The sequence below is a fragment of the Oncorhynchus nerka genome, linkage group LG13, assembly GCF_034236695.1.
Source record: "Oncorhynchus nerka isolate Pitt River linkage group LG13, Oner_Uvic_2.0, whole genome shotgun sequence".
Lineage (NCBI taxonomy): Eukaryota > Metazoa > Chordata > Actinopteri > Salmoniformes > Salmonidae > Oncorhynchus > Oncorhynchus nerka.
The window spans coordinates 50,954,908-50,976,728 of record NC_088408.1 but is presented as its reverse complement, the minus strand read 5'-3'; the positions used below and the strand labels follow the sequence as shown (position 1 = coordinate 50,976,728).

Sequence of the window (21,821 nt, the reverse complement as noted above, 5' to 3'; positions counted from 1 at the left end):
GGGGTAGGCCGTAATTGTAAATAAGAAATTATTTTTAACTGACTTTCCTATATAAATGTTAAATAAAAAAATGTAATTAAATAAATTGTCTTTTGTATAGGCCTGTAATTGGTTGCAATGCTTTTTTTGTCATTTCATTGGCAATGACATGCATCTTGGATCATTACCGTCATTGAGGGTCCTCCCAAATATGAGTAAAATTATGTCCTCAGGTTTAATGGGGGGATTGTAGTCTAGTCGGGTGGGAGTGGCTACTATTTTGATAACAGGTGAAACAAAAACAACTGGATCGCCAACCCGTAGCTTCGTCCAGCAACTAGGCATTTGTATTAACATTTATTTGATCAATTCTGACTTTTACAGGTTAATATAAATGTAGTTTATAGACTACCCTGAAAATGTGAGACATATCCTCTGTTTTTCAGGCACTGGGTACCAAAACAACATGTGCTTTTGATGTATCATAATAAATCTGCGGTAGTCAGATCGTCAAATCGAATGGGATATTGCGTTCACTTGTCAGTAAACTTGGGGACCGTTTAGTTCTATCCAACAAAGACGTGATAAACCCGAATCAGAACTTATATCGTGACGCAATAAGACGCTTTTATTATGCGTTCTGGTTTCATGTTCTTGCTCTTATTTTTGACATTATCTGCCCAGATTTTGATATTTGCCTCTACGATCAACATCCTACGAATTGTTCCAGCCTTGGATTTGCCGACGTGTAGGCTTCATCTGCTCATGCTCTAGCAGAACCAGCCAGCCCAATTACCAACATGGCTGTAAATGTTTCTTACGTATACATTTTTATTTTATGTATTCATCATTTCATATCCAAAGCCGCAGTCGAAAGCAGATTCTCCGACTTCAAAAGCTGTGCAGACGAGGAATGCAGTAGTAAGTACTTGGCGCTGAACTCAAGCGAACTTTCAGGATGCTTCCATCTTTCCATAGCTAGCTAGCTTGACCGGTGTTGTCATTTCAAAGGGAAGAACTCGGCTAATCTAGCGCAACTGTCGTTAACGGTAGTTGTAAATACCAATACATAATAACCTAAGCTTGCTTAATTGTAACCTAAGCTTGCTTAATTGTAGCCGAAGCGAAGTCTTAGCCTGTGTTGGCTACTGCCTGTCTAGTTGCCAAATTCTGGAACTACAACAACTGTTTCTGTAGTAACTACGTTAGTAGCTTGCACAATGTAAACAAGCTTTCGGCCTATATATATTGAAACCAAAGGCAAAGCCACACAAGGGCCCATAGCTACTCCAAACTTGTGAACATTGACTAACTAGCTACATGACAACTTGCCAGTTGATCTGGCAGTCTTCTTAACTAACTAGCTAGCTACACATAATAAGATATGTTAGCTTGATTGTAATCAACCTCTATAGTTACTTACTAAATGGACCATAAATATATCAAACTTCTGTTGGCTTAGGAAGCAAATTGCAAGATGGTGTATAGGCCTGGTTAGCTATAAAGCTAGCTATTGTTTACATAAAATACTGGCATGTCATTAACCCCTCTGCTTGCAAGTTCTTCTCTTTTTACATCTACCTTATCAAGACAAAAACAATATTATATTTACCCTTAATGCTTGGCTTTCCTTTTGGATACTATGGCTCTGTAAAAAGAGAAGCAGGTAAAACACGGCTTACTTTAGTGATTTTGTATTCTATTCACGCCCTGATTGTGCATGGGGCACAAAGGGTGGACGCTGAGGTAATGGGCTGAAATCTTTGGTAGGGGTGAAACAACTGATCTTTGAATCATTCCTCTCCACAGTGCTCTTGTGCCAGGGGAAAGCTTTTAGCGATTTCACCGGACCAGACTGTCGGTTTCTGCCATTTAAAAAAGGAGAGACTATATATGTCTACTATAAACTCTCAGGCCAAAGGACAAATATATGGGCAGGGAGTGTAAGTATGAGTTAATATTTAATTACAGTACCTGTCAAACATTTGGGCACATCTACTCATTCAATGGTTTTACTTTATTTGTACTATTTTCTACATTGTAGCATAATAAGTGAAGACATCAACACTTTGGAAAACACATGGAATCATGTAGCAACCAAAAAAGTGTTAAACAAATCAAAATATATTTTAGATTCTTCAAAGTAGCCACCCATTGTCTTGATGACTGCTTTGCACACACTTGGCATTCTGTCAACCAGCTTCATGAGGTAGTCAGCTGGAATGCATTTCAATTAACAGGTGTGCCTTATTAAAATTTTATTTGTGGAATTTATTTCCTTCTTAATGCGTTTGAGCCAGTTGTGTTGTGACAAGGTTGAGGTGGTATACAGAAGATTTGGTAAAATACCAAGTCCATATTATGGCAAGAACAGTGCAGTCGCAAAAACCATCAAGTCCTATGATGAAACTGGCTCTTATGAGGACTGCCACAAGAAAGGAAGACCCAGCGCTACATCTGCTGCAGAGGATAAGTTCATTAGAGTTAACTGCACCTCATATTGAAGCCCAAGTAAATGCTTCACAGAGTTCAAGTAACAGACATAGCCCAACATCAACTGATCAGAGGAGACTGTGTGAATCAGGCCTTCATTGTTGAATTGCTGCAAAGAAACCACTACTGAAGGACCCTAATAATAATAAGAGACTTGCTTGGACCTAGACACATGAGCAATGGACATTAGACTGGTGGAAATCTGTCCTTTGGTCTGATGAGTACAAATTTGAGAGTTTTGGTTCCAACTGCCGTGTCTTTGTGAGATGCAGAGTAGGTGAACAAATTATCTCCACTTGTGTGGTTCCCACCGTGAAGCATGGAAGAGGTGTGGGGGTGCTATGCTGGTGACACTGTCTGTGATTTATTTAGAATTCAAGGCTCACTTAACTGGCATGGCTACCACAGCATTCTGCAGTGATACGCCATCCCATGTGGTTTGTGCTTAGTGGGACTATTATTTGTTTCTCAGCAGGGCAATGACCCAACACACCTCCAGGCTGTTTTGGCCTTTTTGACCAAGAAAGAGAGTGACGGAGTGCTGCATCAGATGACCTGGCCTCCACAATCTCCCGACCTCAACCCAATTTGAGATGGTTTGGGATGAATTGGACCGCAGAGTGAAGGAAAAGCAGCCAACAAGAGCTCAACATATGTGGGAAATCCTTCAAGACTGTTGGAAAAGCATTCCTGGTTCAACAACACAACAAGCATTTTGGGACACCTGCAATAACATCTGCTAAACAAGTGTATGTGACCAATAAAATTTGATTTGATTTGGGCTACTTTGAAGAATATCAAATATATTTAGATATTTTTTAGTACACTTTTTGGGGGTTACTACATGATTCCATATGTGTTATTTCATAGTTTTGATGTCTTCACTATTATTCTACAATGTAGAAAATAAAGAAAAACTCTTGAATGAGTAGGTGGGTCCAAACTTTTTTACTGGTACTTTATGTGATAACATTGCAGTCTAGAAGGAATGTTGAAGCTTTTTCTGTTTTGTTTCCATTTCTACAATAGGTTGGTAACCGCTTTGGTTACTTCAATAAGGACCAACTCGTAATCAATCACATATACACTGAAAAAGAATTGGAGATTCCTGCTGAGGTAAGTCAATAAATAGATGTAGGCCTAGTTCACTACTGCCAATGCATCATTGCTTAAAACATTATCTGGAATGACTGAACTTCTTTCTGAAATAGGTAGTATGACTCAAACAATGTTTTCTTTTTCTTTTCAGGAAACCGACTTTGTTTGCTTTGACACTGGACATGATAAGTTTGACAGTTATGACATTGATTCACTGTTAGGTTCCTCTTTATTGTTAACAGACAAGGAGGAATCTGTGCAGGTAACCACAGAGACTTTTTACCTAAACAAAAGTGCTGAGAGCACCACGGTGGAAGTAGATGAGCCTCCACCTGAAGTGACATTGTTAGAAAATTATGAGATTGATAGGGATGTTCCTGAGGACATTGATAAGGTTGTAGAGGTTCTAGATAATGATGATCTGAGACATTTTGAGGCTTTAGAGTCCTCTCAGCCTGAAACTCTTGACACAAAAGGAGTGGAATATAACACTGTATTTGAGACCACAGCTGAGAGGATCAAAGATTACCTTCAGAAAGATCAGCAGAGGACAGAGGACTCTGTGCCGTACAGTATTGTTGAACCAGAGGAAGGTGAGATCAAAGAAACCCCCTCAGAACCTCTATCCAAAGATGATCCTGAGTTAGAAAATGCACCTGATGGTTTTTCAGAAGGCAGACCTATTCCGGAGTTAAAAACAACACTTGGAATAGCTTTTGATGCTGTCACTTCCAATGATGAGGACACTTGGAAGGTGACTCCATATGACGAGGAAAGTGACAAGACTGAATATCAGCAGGATGATGAAAGTGATTATCATCTCAGGGAAACTCCATTGCTGGATTTTTCTGAAGAAAGTTCTAATTTGGAACACGAGAACATTCTGGAATCTGATCATACAGATGAGGAAGACAGTCTATCAGAGGTACCTCATACACTGAAACAGGACTCCAAGGACAATAACCTGTGGTCTGCATTTGGTGATACAGTTTTTAACATTGTCAGTGGTGGGGAAAGAATAGCTCATGTTGCCGGTTCAGAGGAAGATGAGGAGGATGACGAAGGTGAGATTACACCAGAGCAGCCTCCCAAAATTGAAGAACCCAAGGAGTCATTTGGCTGTTCTACTTCCTCTGAGCTAATCTTTGAGCAACCTGCAGACTCTAATTTCAGTGAGGATGCTGTCAAAGTAACTGATGAGGATTCTCAGATGTTGCAGTTTGAGGATGAATCTGAAGAAGCTGACATTGAACCTTCAACACCTCCTGCTGATGAGGGGAGTCCCTTTGAACACACTGAGGCTTTAGCAGAGAATCTTACAGTAGATGACAGCCCAGTCCTTAAACAGCTCTCACAGACAGACATGCTCTCAGACTTTGATAGTCAAATTAATGAATTAGAGCAGAAACAAGCTGTTGAAGAACTCTCCATACAAAAAGAGGAGTCAATAGATTTCTCACAAGTAGAGAATACATTTAAACAGGGTGGTACAGAGCTTTTCAGACTATTGCGAGAACCATACCAGAAGATCCCAGATCCAAGTAAAAACACAATGGTGAAAGAGAGCCATCTTGAACTCCCCATAGAGGAGGATGATTCAATACACCTAGAGTGGGAAGAGATTGAGGAACAGTTGCTAGAGGATGAAAATGCAGTATTGTCTTCATCCAAAACTGAGCACACGGATGAAAATGACACAGAAAGTCTATCTGAATTTTGGTCAGAGCAACTCAATAATTATACACAAACCGATGTTGTATCCAGTGATGTGTTGGATGTGGTACAACATGACGAGGCTATTGACATAGAACCTGAGGTGCATGAGACTGAAAATGATGCTGAAAGCCACACACCCTCACTTAAAGATAAAGTTCTGGATCCCCTTCCAAACAAGGAGACGGAATACAGTGACAATGTGTTGAGGCTGACACTATTGCGAGACCACTTCAAGGAGGAGGATAGGGTGGAGTTCCTGTTTTCTGACCTGGAGCTGAAGGCTGCCCGGCTGTCCCAGACAAACACCAGTGAGGACATTGAAAAGGTGCTGGTCCTGGATGAGATTGAGAGGATGCTGGATGCCCAGGAGAACGCTGACCTGCAGCAGGAGGCTGGTGAGTTTGTTGAGGAAGCTTCCATCTTGGACGACTTCCAGGAATTGGTGTTCACCCTGAGTCAGAAGTACTCAACGGCCAGAAACAGTGCTCCCATGGCAGTGGGCAGTCAACTACACCCTGACACAGGTAATATTTTTTTTTCAGTTTATGTTCATGTCAGAGTTTAGGAGGATTAAAACCTTTTGTTAAATAAATATTTGGAAAGTCTCATTACATTGCTAATGACATGATCATAATGCCTGGAGGTTTGGTTTGCAGAATAATCTGTATTTAAGAAATGCCCAAGAAGTACAACAAAGTAAATCGTAATCTGTTGACAGAACAAATACACTTCCTGACAATGCCAGTTAGATTGTAATGCATGAACATTTACTCACTGTTTGCACCTCTCTGAATGTTTCAAAAGATGGGAATATGTCTGATGATGCGGAGGAAGAGAAGACATTCCCGCAGTCTGTGGAGGACACAGACAAGGACAACCTCACTGTGACAGAGACGGGTGAAGAGACTAAGGCACCTGAGGAGCCTGCCCATGATGGTCACAAGATACCAGATATGGGCATTGAGGAGGATAGTGGGTACTTGAACAGAAACAAAGACAATCAGGCAAGCTCTAAAACTCCAGAAGAAATCCAGAGGGGCCCTCAAACTATTTTGGAAAATACCTTGGACATGGGACTTAGCGTAGACATGGATCACCCTCCCTCAGGTAGGTGTTCATTATATTTCCCTACTTTTGAAATTGTGGTGAGATGTAAACTGTATGCATTAACCTAATTTGCTTGTGCTGTATTTCCAGGATCTCTGGAGTCACCTCCTGTCACTGATTTCCATGAAGATGAGCAGAGTGGTTCATCATTCGTATCAGTGCTAATTTTATCTGGTCGTCTCATCACCCTGTTTTATGAGTATCTTGGAATATATGGTGTTATGGTAAGTTACATCATGTATTTCTCTCTTGTGAATGGGCTTTCCTTTCCATTGTAATTGACTAATTGCCTGCATGTAGTGCTTAGGACTCAAGTATTCATACTTATTTTATTATTGCTGGGACAATGCATGTATTCTTTTTATTTGGGGGGGGGGGGGCGGCATTTGCCATGCTGACAGCGTTACCCAACCCTTCCCCTTTTTTCAACTGGTAGTTGAGTACAGCACCGTTTCCGTTAAATTAAACGTTCCAGAACGTAAAAACGTACTGAATGCAGCCCCGGTTCAGTGATCCTTTCCCATTTTTTTGTAGACAAATCAAAATCAAATCAAATGTATTTATTTATATAGCCCTTCGTACATCAGCTGATATCTCAAAGTGCTGTACAGAAACCCAGCCTAAATCCCCAAACAGCAAGCAATGCAGGTGTAGAAGCACTAGACGTGTTCTAGTGAAGTGTAGGCTGAAGTTAAGTGTCCACAGCCAGTGTTTTGCTTATTGAGTGGGATATAAATGACCCCGCCGCTCGTTTTCCCAGGCTTTGCGTAGAGCGTAATCGCGTTCAGAACTCTAAAAGGAGGCTAGTAGACATGTTGTTGGCGAAGCAGAGCCAGCATAGGCAAGCTAACCTTCAAGCATAGGTTATAGTAGCTAGAAAGATAGGTACATATTGTCCTCTCCTGGGTAAATAGAACCACGATTGAAGGATCCTCTCCAGTAGTCGACAACGTTGATCAGTTGGTGAAATTAGGATTTTCGGGTTTACGCAAACGAGTTGCATTGCAAGTCACAAGCCAAACTAACTTGATAGCCAGCTCAACTGTCAAAGTAACGTACAGTAGCGATGGATTCGGAAGAAACAACCCCATTACCCACTTTGCTGATGACAGAATCTGATCAACTGTCTGTCTTGTACTGTCTTGTACTTCAATATGTAAGTAGTTGGCTACAATGTAGCTAGCTGGCAAGTCAAGTCTTAGGCTGCCATATGGCTGGCTGGCTAGCTACATTGAAACTGAATCTTGTTGGCAACTTCATTGTCTTGGGGAATGATTTTTTCCAACAATACCTAATGCATTTCCCAAATAGTTGCAGCCTAGAATGGGTCACTCTTAGTTTCAAATTTTTTTTTGCCTGTCCTCTTCCTCATTAAAAAAATGGCTCACTTTCCAGACTAGCAGTATCTGTTCTTCCTGTATCTGGGTCTCAGATCGAGAGGTGCCTTCAAGTTGTTGAATTTTGCTTTGACAGCTTCCCCTTACATAACTATCACCTGAGGTTACATGCCATTAAAATCTACACATGGCTCATGTCTAGTGATATGTTATGTAATCATCTGTTTTGTTTATTGGCCATTTTACAGGGTGAAAGGCTACATGATGCAATCTTTTGCACTCTAAATCCACATAGGCCTAAGGCTTGTTAGTTAGATCCACTCTGTGGTGATTCATTTAGCCTTTCCCTGAATTTCACTGAGAGACTGCGATGGAAGTTCTGTATTGTGCAAAGGTCACCATGGATGGGCAGTGTTAGGACCCCAGGCCAATCCAATCCCAATTGATTACATAAGGTCAAGGCAAATCTTCTCTCTATTGATTTTGATCAACAACTAGGTTATAGGCGATGTCTATTTCTAAACCCACCTTGATTTGATCTGAAGATATGCCTCTTTGCATTGACCTAGAAGGTGCTCAGTGGGATATCCATTAGCCATGCTTGTAAACAGAACACTGGAATGCCTGATGGTTTAGTTCAATGTTTTTAACATCACTTATTTTCTTCTGTCATCTCAGGCCAACTATTACCCAACTTATTTGCTATGCCTGACATGTGCTGTCGTAATACCGATTGGACCTGTCTCTCCCCAGATGGTCACCAGCCTGCCAGAGCACTGGAAGCCAGGTCCAGACTTCTACAGCGTGTTCTGTGAACCCGTGCTGGTCACTGCAGGTCCTGGGGTCATCGGCTTCCTCTTCTGGAGGAGCATTCTATCTGTAAGTCGTTGTTGCACAGTTACTGTTTCATAATTTCTGATTGCTTTATGTTATTCTATGATGTATTGTATGCTACCATTGAGGAGGCTGTTTGCTGCCACTTTTCTTTTCCTCCTCACAGGTCAAAAGCAAGTCATATCTAAGTAAGTTCTTCTCTCTGGCTATTTAGGGTGCATAGTGAATCCTCATTCATATTGCTTACAGGCTGGTGTCCTTGTCACGTGTAAACCATGTCTGATTTCATATTCTTGTCATGTATTTTATTAGCTACTGAAAAAGAGCTGGTGGACAGGATGAAAATGCTTGAACAAGAGAAGAAGGAGATACTCCAAAAGGTTGCTGAACTGCAGCAACGGGTAAGTTGCAGAGACTTTTCACTGACTAAGATCCAGAATTTTGAGTTCAATTTGAATTAAGGGACATAATGTTTTGACAGTATATTTCTACTGGGTTCCCCTTAGGGTGAAGAACTTAAAGAAAATCAAAAGCTGTCTGAAAAATCTGCCACTTTATCTCTGGAGAAGATCCAGGATTTGGAGGTGTCTCTGAGAAATATTATCTTGATCACATGTCATTGTCATGCTGACAATTATTTTATTTTTTATTATAATTGTTTTCTTCTCCATAGTGTTTAAATTAACTATGCATTTTCTTTTTCTATCCAATAGAATATTGTGCAAGAGATTGAGAGACAAAATGAGCGCCTGGATGCGGAAAATCACTTACTCGCCATATCCTTTGACAAAGAGCGGGCCAATACTGCGAAACATGAAGATATGGTGAGTAGTATTGAGCGATTTGGCTGTAATTAAAATGTTTCAGAACAACCAATTCTCTGACGTCGGTTCAATTATTTGAATCCCATTAAGTTAGTTTATTATGTGAGCTCAATGTGCCGTTTCTCTAGAGAGAAATCAAATCAAGCACAAACTTTGGGACGTTGTAGTTTTCAACAGGTAAATAAATATTCAACATAGTTTAGTGCAGAAAATGTGGTAATTGACTAAAATGACCACAATCCATTACACCTACACCTACAGCTACCTGGACTTGTGCGGGCAGTCACAGAGAGAAAGTGACAGCCTGCAAACGAAAGAGACACCCTAGAGAGCAGTTGCTTTCGTGATGTAGACAGCATAGGCAGCTACTATTAGCCAGCTACTATCCTAAATAGGATGGCTCGTTGATGAGCACAGAGAAAGATGGTTGTCATTATGCTTATCATTATCTTTGCCCATAGATGTCCGAAATGGACAAAACCATTGAGAAGTTGAAGCGCAGCAAGAAGAAGACCCAGGACGCACTCTCAAAGGTATATGTCATATACGTGAACATGCCCAATGAAAATATGTCAAATATATTAACATTGCAACAATCAAATGTAAAGTGTTTATTTCCTTTTAATGATCCTTATCATTGAATCTGTAGTCTACCATTCTGATGGATGAAGTCAAGCTCCGTGAAGATGCCCGGAATGTCCAGCACCAGGTTCTGGAGAAGGATATTGCCACCCTGAAGGAAGAGAACCTCTCGGTGAGTACCAATATGGAACAACGATTCACAATTTAAGCCTCAAGACATTGTGTAGGACTCATTGGCCATGCAGGGCCTGCATAGCACCGTCCTTATGACCTCATTTCCTTGTTACAGCTGCACCATGCTGCCAAGTTGTGGGAGGAGAAGCACAGGGAGACAAGAGAGCAGATCAAAGTCTACCACAAGTCTCAGAAAGACCTGGAGGATTCCCTCGTTCAAAAGGACCACAACGTTGAGTTTTTTTTTTTTACACGTTACGATATTGTTACACACATCAATTCCTGTTCACACCTTCTCAAATGCACCTTGATGACAAAGAAACATGTCACCTTTATTATGTTCCAAAAAAATACTTCTTGACTGATTCTAGGGGAAAAGTGTCTCAATTGGTGCTTCTCAACCTCTCTGGCAGGTTCTATCTGACCTGCTAGGAGACCTGGAGGCCTGCGATGACCTGAAAGGTGGAGTTGTGGCTAACGGGGAAGCCTTTAACGGTAAGTCACCTGACACTGCGTCCTAATCAGAGGAGGCTGGTGGGAGGAGCTATAGGAGGACGGGCTCCGTGTAATGGCTGGAATGGAATGAAAAACATGGAAAGAGTGTGCTTTCCGTTTACGCCATTATAGTGAGACAGTCCTCTTATAGCTCCTCCCACCAGCCTTCTCTGATTAGGATACTGTTATGTGATTTGGTCTTATGTAGCAAAATTTTTAATTGTTTTTTACATTGGATTAAGGTAGAGACTTGGAGCAACAAAATGGTATATCATACATTACAGTTGAGGAACAATGGGAAAGTAATTCTGCTTTGAAAGTTAATAGCTTGTAACTCATACTGGAGAGCTCTTCTTTGTCTATACCCATTCAGCATTGTTCACACCCTCTTTAACCTTAGCCCCACCCATCTCTTTAAAGATTCACATGTGAGGTCGTGTACTAAACAACCAAAGATTTCAAGACTAAAGGCTGGTTTACACTACGTCTATCGACATGTCTGTAGACAGTTGTCGCAGTGACATGAAGATTCTATTATGAAGAAAAAATCGAATCACAAAAACGACAGGCCGCATGACATCAGCAGCCTGGTGGTCCAAAATAGCATAATTGGTATATTTTAACACCAATAAACCCAACCATTTAAAAATGGAATTTTGTATATGTCAATCTAGCAAACCAAGAATTTCTAAACAATGGTTTTGTTTGTTTCTAGCTTATTAGTTGGCTAGCCAGTTCAAATAATGACCATATCATATACCTGACAAAGTCTTAACTTTAGCTAACTAGTATTCATTATTACAGGAAAATAAACTCACAACAAAATCATTATATACAAATTAAGAAAATCGCTTACGGATATTAGTGTGACGAAGTAAAAGCAGGGTATTCTACTGGAGAATGTTAGTACTTGGATAGTGTCTCGTTGGCCTAACGTTATATCCTAATTTGGACTTTTATGCAGGTCATGTTCTTCACATATTACTGTCTCTGGTGATCACACACATATCAAATAAAATCTGGTTACTTGCATAGTGGAGTCTTTTGTTTAGACTAGCTAGCTAAACAATTAACCATAATCCCAACTCATAACGTTACTACCTTGCATGAATCCCCTGGTAGCTAAAACTAACCAACTTGTTCGATGTTAACCTAGCTAGCTAACATTAGGCTATAACTAGAAATGCAAATGCGTCTGCGATATGAATAATATTATTACACAGATCATACACTTAACATTAGCTGGCGATCCAGCCAGCTAACGTTAGCTAGCTAACAATATGCTTTATTTTGCAATGAGAAAACGACTTTCTGACAAAATTAGAAACTCTGCATATTTGCAATCAAACCACTGAATTTTCTCCATCTACTTAGCTATCATACTCTGCTTCCACCGGACAGTCCACTGATTTCAAAACTTGGTCCTCCTAAAAGTGGAGAGCATCTTTTCAAAAAAGCTGCGTTAGAAAGGATTACTTACACATACTGAGAAGCTCATGTTATAGACCAAAGCGTGCTACATGGCAGACCAATCCGAACTCGTTTAATGGCGCGTCCAGCTCATCCATTATCTCAGCCAATCAAGACAAGGGAAGTTTCCTTCCTTTTTCCGTGGCTAAACTAACTCGGCTCGTAGTTTACAATTTTTACTCGTATTTACGGATGGTATACAAGTTTGTTATTAAGGCACATGGAAGGTCACATACCAGAAGGCATTTTGCAAAACAAAAACACATTTTGATAGTTATACATTCAAATGTTCCTGTGAATTATTGACGCGGTACATACGCCTACTTTCCTGAAATGTGTCACTGTGTTTACAATTATTTGTTTCAGACAAGCAGACCATCATCCAAAACCGCATTAAGCAAATGATGGTCGTCTCTCGGGTAAGACTGCGTTCTTTCTTGAACAGACCCAGATTTCTGTGTACCTGAAGGCAGGTAAAACTCGTGCTCAGAACCAAGAAGTGTGTCAGCTCTTGCACTTTCCACAGGTCCAGACCACTCTGTCTGTTGTGGAGGAAGAGCGCGATCGCTTCATGACCAAGCTGCTGAACGAAGAGAAGTCCAGGAAAGAGCTGGAAGGTATGTCCCAGCAACTAGAATTTGATATGCATCACTACCTTTTCTCTCTCAACACTATCAACTTGTTTTTGCCACAGAGCAATTTCAGAAGCTGGAGCATGACATCTTGTTGGTGAAAAGTGACAAGAACCACCTGGAGAACCAGTACAAGACCCTGCAGCAGAAGAATGACATCATGACCGAGATGTACCAGCAGAAGGAGAACGCTTTGCAGCAGTAAGTAGAATCAGAAGCGGTGCAGTTCATGCGTTAATACTATAGTAGGGTTTGTTCTCCATGGTTCCACAGCATGTAAAAATAAAATAAAAATCATTGTCTTTTACTGTATTCTTTTACTGTATTCTTTTACTGTGAGGTTTTCAAATGGACTTTAAGTAGAGTTTGATTTAATTTGTGTGTCGCCTTACAGGAAGCTGACCAAGGAGGAGTTTGAGCGCCCCAACAAGGAAGACCGGCTGACGAAGGTGGACAGCAAGGCCCTAGAGGAGGAGGTCAAGGTGTGTAAGCAGCGCGTTAAAGAGATCCAGGATGAGCTGAAACGGACCGAGAAGTCCTACAAAGCCCAGATCATTGAGCAGGAGCAGAAATCTCACAAGAACTGGGTTTGTACAATACAACTTTTTTAGTCCATTTGTTAAAGAAACAACATGTCTCATTTCTCAACCCCCATCGATGGCACATACATTAGGGATCAGGATTTTTTTTTTAAGTCTTCTGTTTGGCCAGTCATTTGTAAGGTGAATTTAGTCCAAAACAGGAGATTTTAAATGTCTATTCCTTCTCTCTAGGTGATTGCACGCGCCGCAGAGCGAGCTCTGTTCGACGAGAAGAAGGAAAACACTAACCTTTGTAACTTGTGAGTGCAACACTTATACAACAGACTCAATTGGGCTATACCAATGCAGGGCTCAAGGCTTATTTAGTTGATGGCACCAGCACATGATTTGGTTGCATACATTTTTCGCCACTGCACGGATATAATGACCTGACCTGTGTCCCATAATGTACCTGCATTCCATACAGAACCAGGCTAATAATGACTAGCCATCTTTACATTAGCATGCCCTTGAGTTCTAACATTGATTTGGATAGATTTACTCAGGGTGCAATGTGACTTTTTTGTCAGTGGATGTTTATAAATCCTTTGAGATGCATGCTTTCTCTCTCTATTCAGCTAGTAATAGGCTACATTTGGTTATTAATTAATGATATGTTAAAAAGTTGTATGATATAATTTTGCAATGTAAGACATTGCTCTGTTTGTTAGAATTGCGGAAATGTATTTTCTAAAGTAAGCCTGTAAAAGATTATTTTACATTTAAAAATAGTATGTGGTCCCTTAATTAAGACAGACTGCTTTTTGAAGGAGAGTTCAATATGTCTACAGTAGGCTAGCTAAGACTAGTGCTAGTTGTCTTTGTAGCTTTCTTTTTTGTACACTATCAACAGTAGCCAGTAGAATATTTTTTTTCTTCAGTGACAAGCGAACTGAGATGGTATTCTAGGATTCAAAAAGTAAGATATTTCTTCTAACACATCCAGGGACTGCATGATTGGTATTTTGATGTGAAACCTGTCCAATTAGGATCCAAAATGATCCGATATGTCTGCCTACACACCTTGACCTAGGCTATATTATTCACCACCTGAGGAAGTGGAAACTCAAAACACTTATCTAGATTGCTAACTCTAAATATGTAACTAGATAGCTAATTTATTAGCAAATGTAATGTCTTACAAAAGATTTCCAGCACTAGGCCCGTCCAGGCTACTGGATGTAGCCCTATTCACTGCAAGTGGTGCACTCCACGGGCGCATCAAAACCATGTACTACATAGCCTACTCCGGTTGTTAAGTGGTGCCATGAGCTCCATATTGAGAGCTGAGAAATGTAATTGTATACTCACAGAAAGCTGTGACTCTCCTCTCTGTAACTAGAACAACAGTAGCTGCTTTGCAAACTGCCTTTTTCCGAATTGCATTTTAAGCAGCGGTCATATGGTTGTGCTAATTAGAATGCGCACCTCACCTATTGCTCACTCAAAATGGAGACAGGCAGATCCTTTCATTTGGTTTATTTTTGGTCAATATCACATTTACTTTTTGAATGAGTCATAATAGTAAAGTAAAAAGAGAAGCATTGTGAACCAAGGGTTGCACTGCCTAGTCGAAGGGCCACAAATGCAAGTGTTTTGGTCACAGTTTTGCAAGCTGTATTAGTCTAGATTTGGAGGTACAGTATTGAGAATCTAAATGCCTGGTCTCATTTTCACCCTAGACTGACTGACATGTCCAGCAAGCTGAATGAGCTCCGTAGGCCTCTGTTCAAGCCCACCCCTGGGATGGCTCCCATGCCTCTCCGACGAGGTAAGAACCAATCCTCAGTTCACGTTATTTAGTGCTGGGCGACTGGCACGTCTGCATTCAGTAAGGCAAAATTGTCAGAACATATCTTGCAGATAGAAATTAAATGAATAGGGCTGATATGACACTATTCTTGAGGACAGAGAATCATATTTCTATCTGAACGTTCTGTAACGTTCCTGGACATTTCTAATGTCTTGTCGGTTGGATATCAGCTGTGACTGCGTTTCAAATTAGATCTTGGACTTTTTGACTGTCTGATACCCCATCTGCTGTTTGACTTCCACCCTCTGAAATGCATGTTTTCCTGAGGTTTTGATTTGTATTCCTTGTAGCTGGTCCAATGTGGAGAGACTGACAATGTGGAGAGACTGTGTTTTGTTGTTAAATGGTTTTGCTAAACAGGTGATTAGTACGGGCCCTCACCTGTGTGTGGAGGTGCCCCTTCCCCCTCCTCTCATGATAGAAGTTCACGGGTGCCCCCCCCCCCTGTGCGGTGAAGGAACGAGCCCTATCGGGAGTCTCCTGAACCTCCGCCCCGGACAGCCTTGGCCCTGCTGATTGGCCGAGCAGTACCATCCCTCAGCCAATCAAACCCCCCTTGTTCACCCTTGTATGCCCTGACTCCCCGCTTTCTTTTTCACCTTTCCTTTTCCCTGTCTTTACCTCCGCTGTGGTGTTTCAATAATTCACTTATTTTTCTTCCTACTGCTCCCATCCTGCTCCTTGCTGGTACCCACCTCTGACCTTTTCCTCTTCCTAATATTTGTCTTCTGATTACGTCCTCTCTGATTTTCGAAGACATTCTTTCCTGTCTCTTTCACTGCCATCTTTTCTCCCTCTACTGCCATCTTTCTCACCTGTGTTTGCGTGTCCAGACGATCCAGAATGCTCCTATGCCCCTGTTTGCTTTCACAATTTGGAATAACCGCTCTTGCATGCCTCTTGCTCTTTCAGTATTATGATGGTGTTTTTGTTGTGTTCAGCTGTTGTGTGTGGCAACTCGTTAGGTTACAAAAGCTTCAGCCTTTGCTTTCTCTTGTGGGATTACTGCATTCCATACATTTTTATATTTAAAATATACACTCCCGTTCAAAAGTTTGGGGTCACTTAGAAATGTCCTTGTTTTTTAAAGAAAAGCATTTATTTTTGTCCATTTAAAATAACATAAAATTGACCAGAAATACAGTGTATACATTAATGTTGTAAATGACTATTGTAGCTGGAAAGTTTTTTTTATATTTTTTATGGAATATCTACATAGGCGTACAGAGGTCCATTATCAGCAACCATCACTCCTGTGTTCCAATGGCACGTTGTGTTAGCTAATCCAAGTGTATAATTTTAAAAGGCTAATTGATCTTTAGAAAACCCCTTTGCAAGTATGTTAGCACAGCTGAAAACTGTTGTTCTGATTAAGGAAGCAATAAAATTGGCCTCCTTTTAGACTAGTTGAGTATCTGGAGCATCAGCATTTGTGGGTTCGATTACAGGCTCAAAATGGCCAGAAACTAAGCACTTTCTTCTGAATCTCGCCAGTCTATTCTTGTTCTGAGAAATGAAGGCTAATTCCTTGTGAGAAATTGTCAAGACACTGAATATCTCGCACAACGCAGTGTACTACTCCCTTCACAGAACAGCGCAAACTGGCTCTAACCAGAATAGAAAGGAGTGGGAGGCCCCGGTTCACAACTGAGCAAGAGAACAAGTACATTAGTGTCTAGTTTGAGAGAACAAGTACATTAGTGTCTAGTTTGAGAAACAGACGCCTCACACGTTGAGGAACTGGCAACTTCATTAAATAGTACCCGCAAAACACCAGTCTCAACGTCAACAATGAAGAGGCGACTCCGGGATGCTGGCCTTTCAGAAGAAAAGTCTTTGTTTCTGGCCATTTTGAGCCTGTACTCGAACCACGCAGCCGTTATACTGCTCAGGAAGGAGACGCGTTCTGTCTCCTAGAGATTAACTTAATCCTAACCGACTTGCCAAAACTATAGTTTGTAAACAAGAAATTTGTGGAGTGGTTGAAAAATGAGTTTTAATGACTCCAACCAAACTGTATATACACATACACACAGTACCAGTCAGAACTTTGGACACCTACTCATTCTAGGGTTTTTATTTTTACTATTTTATACATTGTAGAATCATAGTGAAGACATCAAAACTATGAAACAACACATTGAATCATGTAATAACCAAAAGTGTTGAACAAATCAAAATATATTTGAGATTTTTGAAGTAGCCTCCCTTTGACTTGATGACAGCTTTGCACACTCTTGGCATTCTCTCAACCAACTTCACCTGAAATGCTTTTCCAACAGTCTCTTGTTGGCTGCTTTTCCTACACTCTGGGGTCAAACTCATCCCAAACCATCTCAATTGGGTTGAGGTCGGGTGATTGTGGAGGCCAGGCCATCTGATGCAGCACTCCATCACTCTCCTTGGTCAAATAGCCCTTACACAGCCTGGATGTGTGTTGGGTCATTGTCCTGTTGAAAAACAAATGATAGTCCCACTAAGCGCAAACTAGATGGGATGCCGTATCACTGCTGTGGTAGCCATGCTGGTTAAGTGTCCCTTGAATTCTAAATAAATCACAGACAGTGTCACCAGCAAAGCACCATCACACCACACCACCTCCATGCTCCACAGTGGGAACCACACATATGGAGATCATCCGTTCACCTACTCTGCGTCTCACAAAGACACGAAGGTTGGAACCAAAAACTCTCACATTTGTACTCTTCAGACCAAAGGAAAGATTTCTGTCAGTCATCTCCATTGCTCTTGTTTATTAGCCCAAGCAAGTCTCTTCTTATTGGTGTCCTTTATTAGTGGTTTCTTTGCAGCAATTCGACCATGAAGGCCTGCTTCACGTGGTCTCCTCTGAACAGTTGATGTTGAGATGTGTCTGTTACTTGAACTCTGAAGCATTTATTTGGGCTGGTAACTCTAATGAACTTATCCTCTGCAGCAGAGGTAACTCTTGGTCTTTCCTGTGGCGTTTCTCATGAGAGCCAGTTTCATCATAGAGCTTGATGGTTTTTGCGACTGCACTTAAAGAAACTTTAAAAGTTCTTGACATTTTCCAGATTGACTGATCTTCATGTCTTAAAGTAATGGACTGTTTCTTTTTGCTTATTTGAGCTGTTCTTGCCATAATATGGACTTAGCCCTATTTGGTAAAGTACCATCTTTATAACACCCCTACCTTGTCACAACACAACTGATTGGCTCAAATGCATTAAGAAGGAAAGAAATTCCACATGAACTTTTAACAAGGCACACCTGTTAATTGAAATGCAGTCCAGGTGACTACCTCATGAAGCTGGTTGAGAGAATGCCAAACGTGTGCAAAGCTGTCATCAAGGCAAAGGGTGGCTTCTTTGAAGAATCTCAAATATTCTGGTACTGGTACTTCTAGTTCTGGAAGAATAATATCCTACCATGACATGACCAAACATTTTCGTCTGACTGCAAATAGACCAGACTTTGCTATAAATAGATGGTAGCATGAACCAGTAACGTGGTCTTGAGTCAGGTGCCTAATGACAACCAGGAGAGCCAAGGTTAGCATTCTCGAAGATTTGAGAATATTGCAGTGTTTTACGTTGATGTATCACCGTGTATTTATTGTCCAACAGGACCACGACCTCGCGGCCGTTACCCTCCTGACCACAAACACCCAGTGGCTTCTAGACCTGGTAGGGATTGTATTTTTTGTCAATGAGGGTTGATGTGGTATTATCCCTAATCGAGCCCTTATCCTAAATCTCCTCTAATCATCCTGCCCTCCTCCACAGACACCATGGCCCCACGTACATCCTCACCAAGCGATCTGGGCAGCTCGGTAAGTGTCTCAAATTGACTAAAAATGTCCACAGGTTATTTACTTCCTTATTACGTAACAATGTCAGGAGGGAAAAAGTGACATGGAACTAGAGAAGGAAAGTTTAAACGAAACACCGTGAGTCCTTACGGTCTTATGTGCATCTCTCCCCCCTGTTCCTCCATCATGTGGGTGTGTTTGCACTAAACAGACCGCTCCACTAGAGTCACAGGCTGAGGCCCAGGCCTCCACAGAGAACCCAGAGGCAGTGAGTATTATGTTGGAGGCAACAGTGGCAGGGATGTGGATGTGTGTGTGAGCATGCTTACCCCAGCCGTGGATCAGTGGCTGAAGTGGCAGTCAGCTGGGTAGTGGCTTCACAGGGTTGTCAGACTTAACATTGCTGGCTGGATTCTGACATGCGTGGTTGCTTGTTTTAAGGAGCTTACAGACTGGCTGCGGTAAACTGAATATTTCTGCCTACTGTGTGTTGATGCCAGCAGTCTCGGTTGTTGTCAGCTCGACGGTTGTGATTTAAAACATTGGTTGGTTGGCGAGATGGACTCTGCTCATTGGTCAACCATGCATATTTTGAAGCCTTGAGCGTAGAGCCAACGCCGCAGCTCACTGGAGTGAGTACCACGAACGGCAACAATTGCAAAACTGCTTGCCTTTTGCCGCCCTAGTCCCAATGAAGTCTGAAGACCTTTGCCGCTCCCCGTGGCCCGTCTGTAAGCTCCTTTTTTATTTTTTCCCTATATTACAACACACACCCTCCCTCTGACCCCCACTGAATGAATTGGTGACACTGTTCTACAAAGCCATAACTTCAGCACAACTACATGATGGATATCTCAAATGTGTTATCATTTAAAGCTGTGTGTGTTTTGAGGTTAATGCTTTGTGGAAACGGTCCTGATTCTGAATCGGTGTGTAGGACTTGGTTATGTGATTCTTGTGGGACTGTGTAACTTGACTTATTATTGTGGGATATTGTTGTCTTTCTCACCAGTGCATAATTGTTTGTTTTGTTCTAACCTAACGAAACTGTTTGAATCAGATGAAAGGGGCTCTCATTGTTAGTGCCAGCAGCAGGGCTACAAGCACAATGGACCTATTGCTATTCTTTGTTTTAATATTTTTTGTTGTTGTTCCTCCAGAACACTCGACCTCAGGGTCCTGGCTCCCTGCTGGTCTCTCCCATCAGGTCCCCCCCCGACTCAAGCCCCGGCCCCCTCAGACCAGTCATCAGCCATCCCTCCGGACTCTGCTACCGTCCCATTCCCAGACCCCACCACATCCCTCCTCCCCCACCCTTCATGCCTCCCGTGTACCGACCAGACAACGGACACTCAGGCATGATGCCTCCTGGACCCCCACCGCCTAACGGACACCCGCCTGGTCCCATGATACCACCCGGACATCGGCCTCCAACTCCTGGTGCTTACAGTCCCCCTTCCCCACACAACCGGTACCTTCCTCCACCTTCTCACTATGAACCGGTGCCTCCCCCATTCGGTAGGTGGTGAATTCTGGCCCCCAGCTTTTATCTCAAGTTGAGTCTTTGTTATTCGCATCGCTAACCACAACTGAAATACTATTGTTATGTTGGTACTACAGTGTTATATTTCATTTGTATGTTAATTTTTCCTTCTACCTAGGTGTTTCCGGCAGCCCTCCTATGGCCCGACCCATGGGACCCCCACATACCTACGTGCACTATGGACCACTTGATCACTCCATCCTGCCCCCTGGGGTGGCCCCATACCCTCATGTCGGCCCCAGAGACTTCCCTGTGCAGCCACAGGTCCCACATGGCCAAGACTCTTCAGTGGGCCCCCAGCCCGGCGCTGGCCCCCAGGGCCAGGGGCAAGACTATAGGTCCCAGCAGGTAACAGCTGCCCCCCAGGACTCAGACAGCTTTGCCATGGCAGAGCCTTAGACACCTACCAACCATTAACGACCCAGCTACATTTAATCAACCACGATTCATCTCTTTATTTTTTTCCTTTTTTGTTTTTTAATTAGCTGAAAATAAATATATGATATACTTGCGAACAACAGAAGTATCTAAAAAGTTAGTTCCTATTAAAGCATCAGAAAATCAATGTCTTGTGTTTCGTGTCTGAAATGTAATAGACTTGAAGAGGAGTAGTACTGAGGCTTGTTACTCTGCAAGAAGTCCTATTGTGCAATAACATTTCTATTGTGTGACTGAGCTTTTTAAAAGGTTATTATGTTGATTTTGTATTCATTTCACAATGTTATCATGGTTTCCTGTGGAAATTATTATTAAAAACAAATGGACCCCAAGCTTTTGGGTTGCTTTGATCAATCATTTCAGAAAGTACCATATTATCTGAGCTCTTCCCAAAACTCTCTTCAGAATGAACTGAAAGGGAAAGTTGTGTAAGTTAAAAGTCAGATGTAATTTACTGTTCTTATGATATTTTATTAATAAAACTGGTAAAAGGTACTGCAGTTTTCTATTGTTCATATGACGCATATGACAACTTTTGCGATCCATTTTAGTTTGAAAGGAAATGTCTGACAGTGCATTTTGTTTTGTATGGGTAGCTGTATTACATGTGAAAGGCCAGTAATCACCCACTAACTAAACACCTGTCATATTACATTTGTTTCACGTGTGTTTCTTTTTGTTATGTTACATCAGGAATGCATCACATTTTTCTATTTTTCAATAAAAAGAAAATAACCCAATTTTTTTTTGCACGTGACTAAAGACTATTTGCATTAAATGTATATCATTGCATGCTTTGGTTAGAAATGTTTTACTCTCTGTAGGTCCCAGAACTTTTCTTTGTACCCACTGACTATTTACTGCTACCAAAACACTTGACTGATTATTGGCATATCTGGAATGTTATGATGTACA

General features: G+C 41.5%; 1 protein-coding gene and 1 long non-coding RNA gene across 4 annotated transcripts; one reads left to right on the top strand and one right to left on the bottom strand.

Annotated features, from left to right (window-relative positions):
• Positions 1 to 273: 273 nt before the first annotated feature.
• On the top strand, positions 274 to 21,646 carry LOC115140630 (transport and Golgi organization protein 1 homolog). 3 transcript variants are annotated; one of them, XM_065026467.1, is made up of 26 exons: positions 274 to 900; positions 1,789 to 1,922; positions 3,502 to 3,588; positions 3,722 to 5,810; positions 6,091 to 6,393; positions 6,484 to 6,617; positions 8,484 to 8,609; positions 8,731 to 8,752; positions 8,877 to 8,965; positions 9,071 to 9,148; positions 9,278 to 9,388; positions 9,850 to 9,921; positions 10,038 to 10,142; positions 10,260 to 10,376; positions 10,558 to 10,639; positions 12,476 to 12,528; positions 12,636 to 12,726; positions 12,804 to 12,942; positions 13,136 to 13,328; positions 13,515 to 13,582; positions 15,005 to 15,093; positions 18,741 to 18,800; positions 18,900 to 18,946; positions 19,137 to 19,193; positions 20,086 to 20,443; positions 20,587 to 21,646. In XM_065026467.1, exons 1-26 carry the CDS (start codon positions 780 to 782, stop codon positions 20,865 to 20,867), a joined length of 5,106 nt encoding a protein of 1,701 aa, XP_064882539.1. In that variant the 5' UTR covers positions 274 to 779; the 3' UTR covers positions 20,868 to 21,646. The 3 variants fall into 3 exon arrangements, with proteins under 3 accessions (XP_064882539.1, XP_064882538.1, XP_064882540.1); XM_065026466.1 differs by having other exon boundaries at positions 275 to 900; positions 10,260 to 10,382; XM_065026468.1 differs by lacking the exon at positions 19,137 to 19,193 and having other exon boundaries at positions 275 to 900; positions 10,260 to 10,382.
• LOC135574709 (uncharacterized) lies at positions 9,985 to 12,390 on the bottom strand. Its single transcript, XR_010465585.1, has 2 exons — positions 12,120 to 12,390; positions 9,985 to 10,121 (listed from the first exon to the last, which is right to left on the bottom strand). It is a non-coding gene; the product is annotated as an uncharacterized LOC135574709 (long non-coding RNA).
• Positions 21,647 to 21,821: the final 175 nt, after the last annotated feature.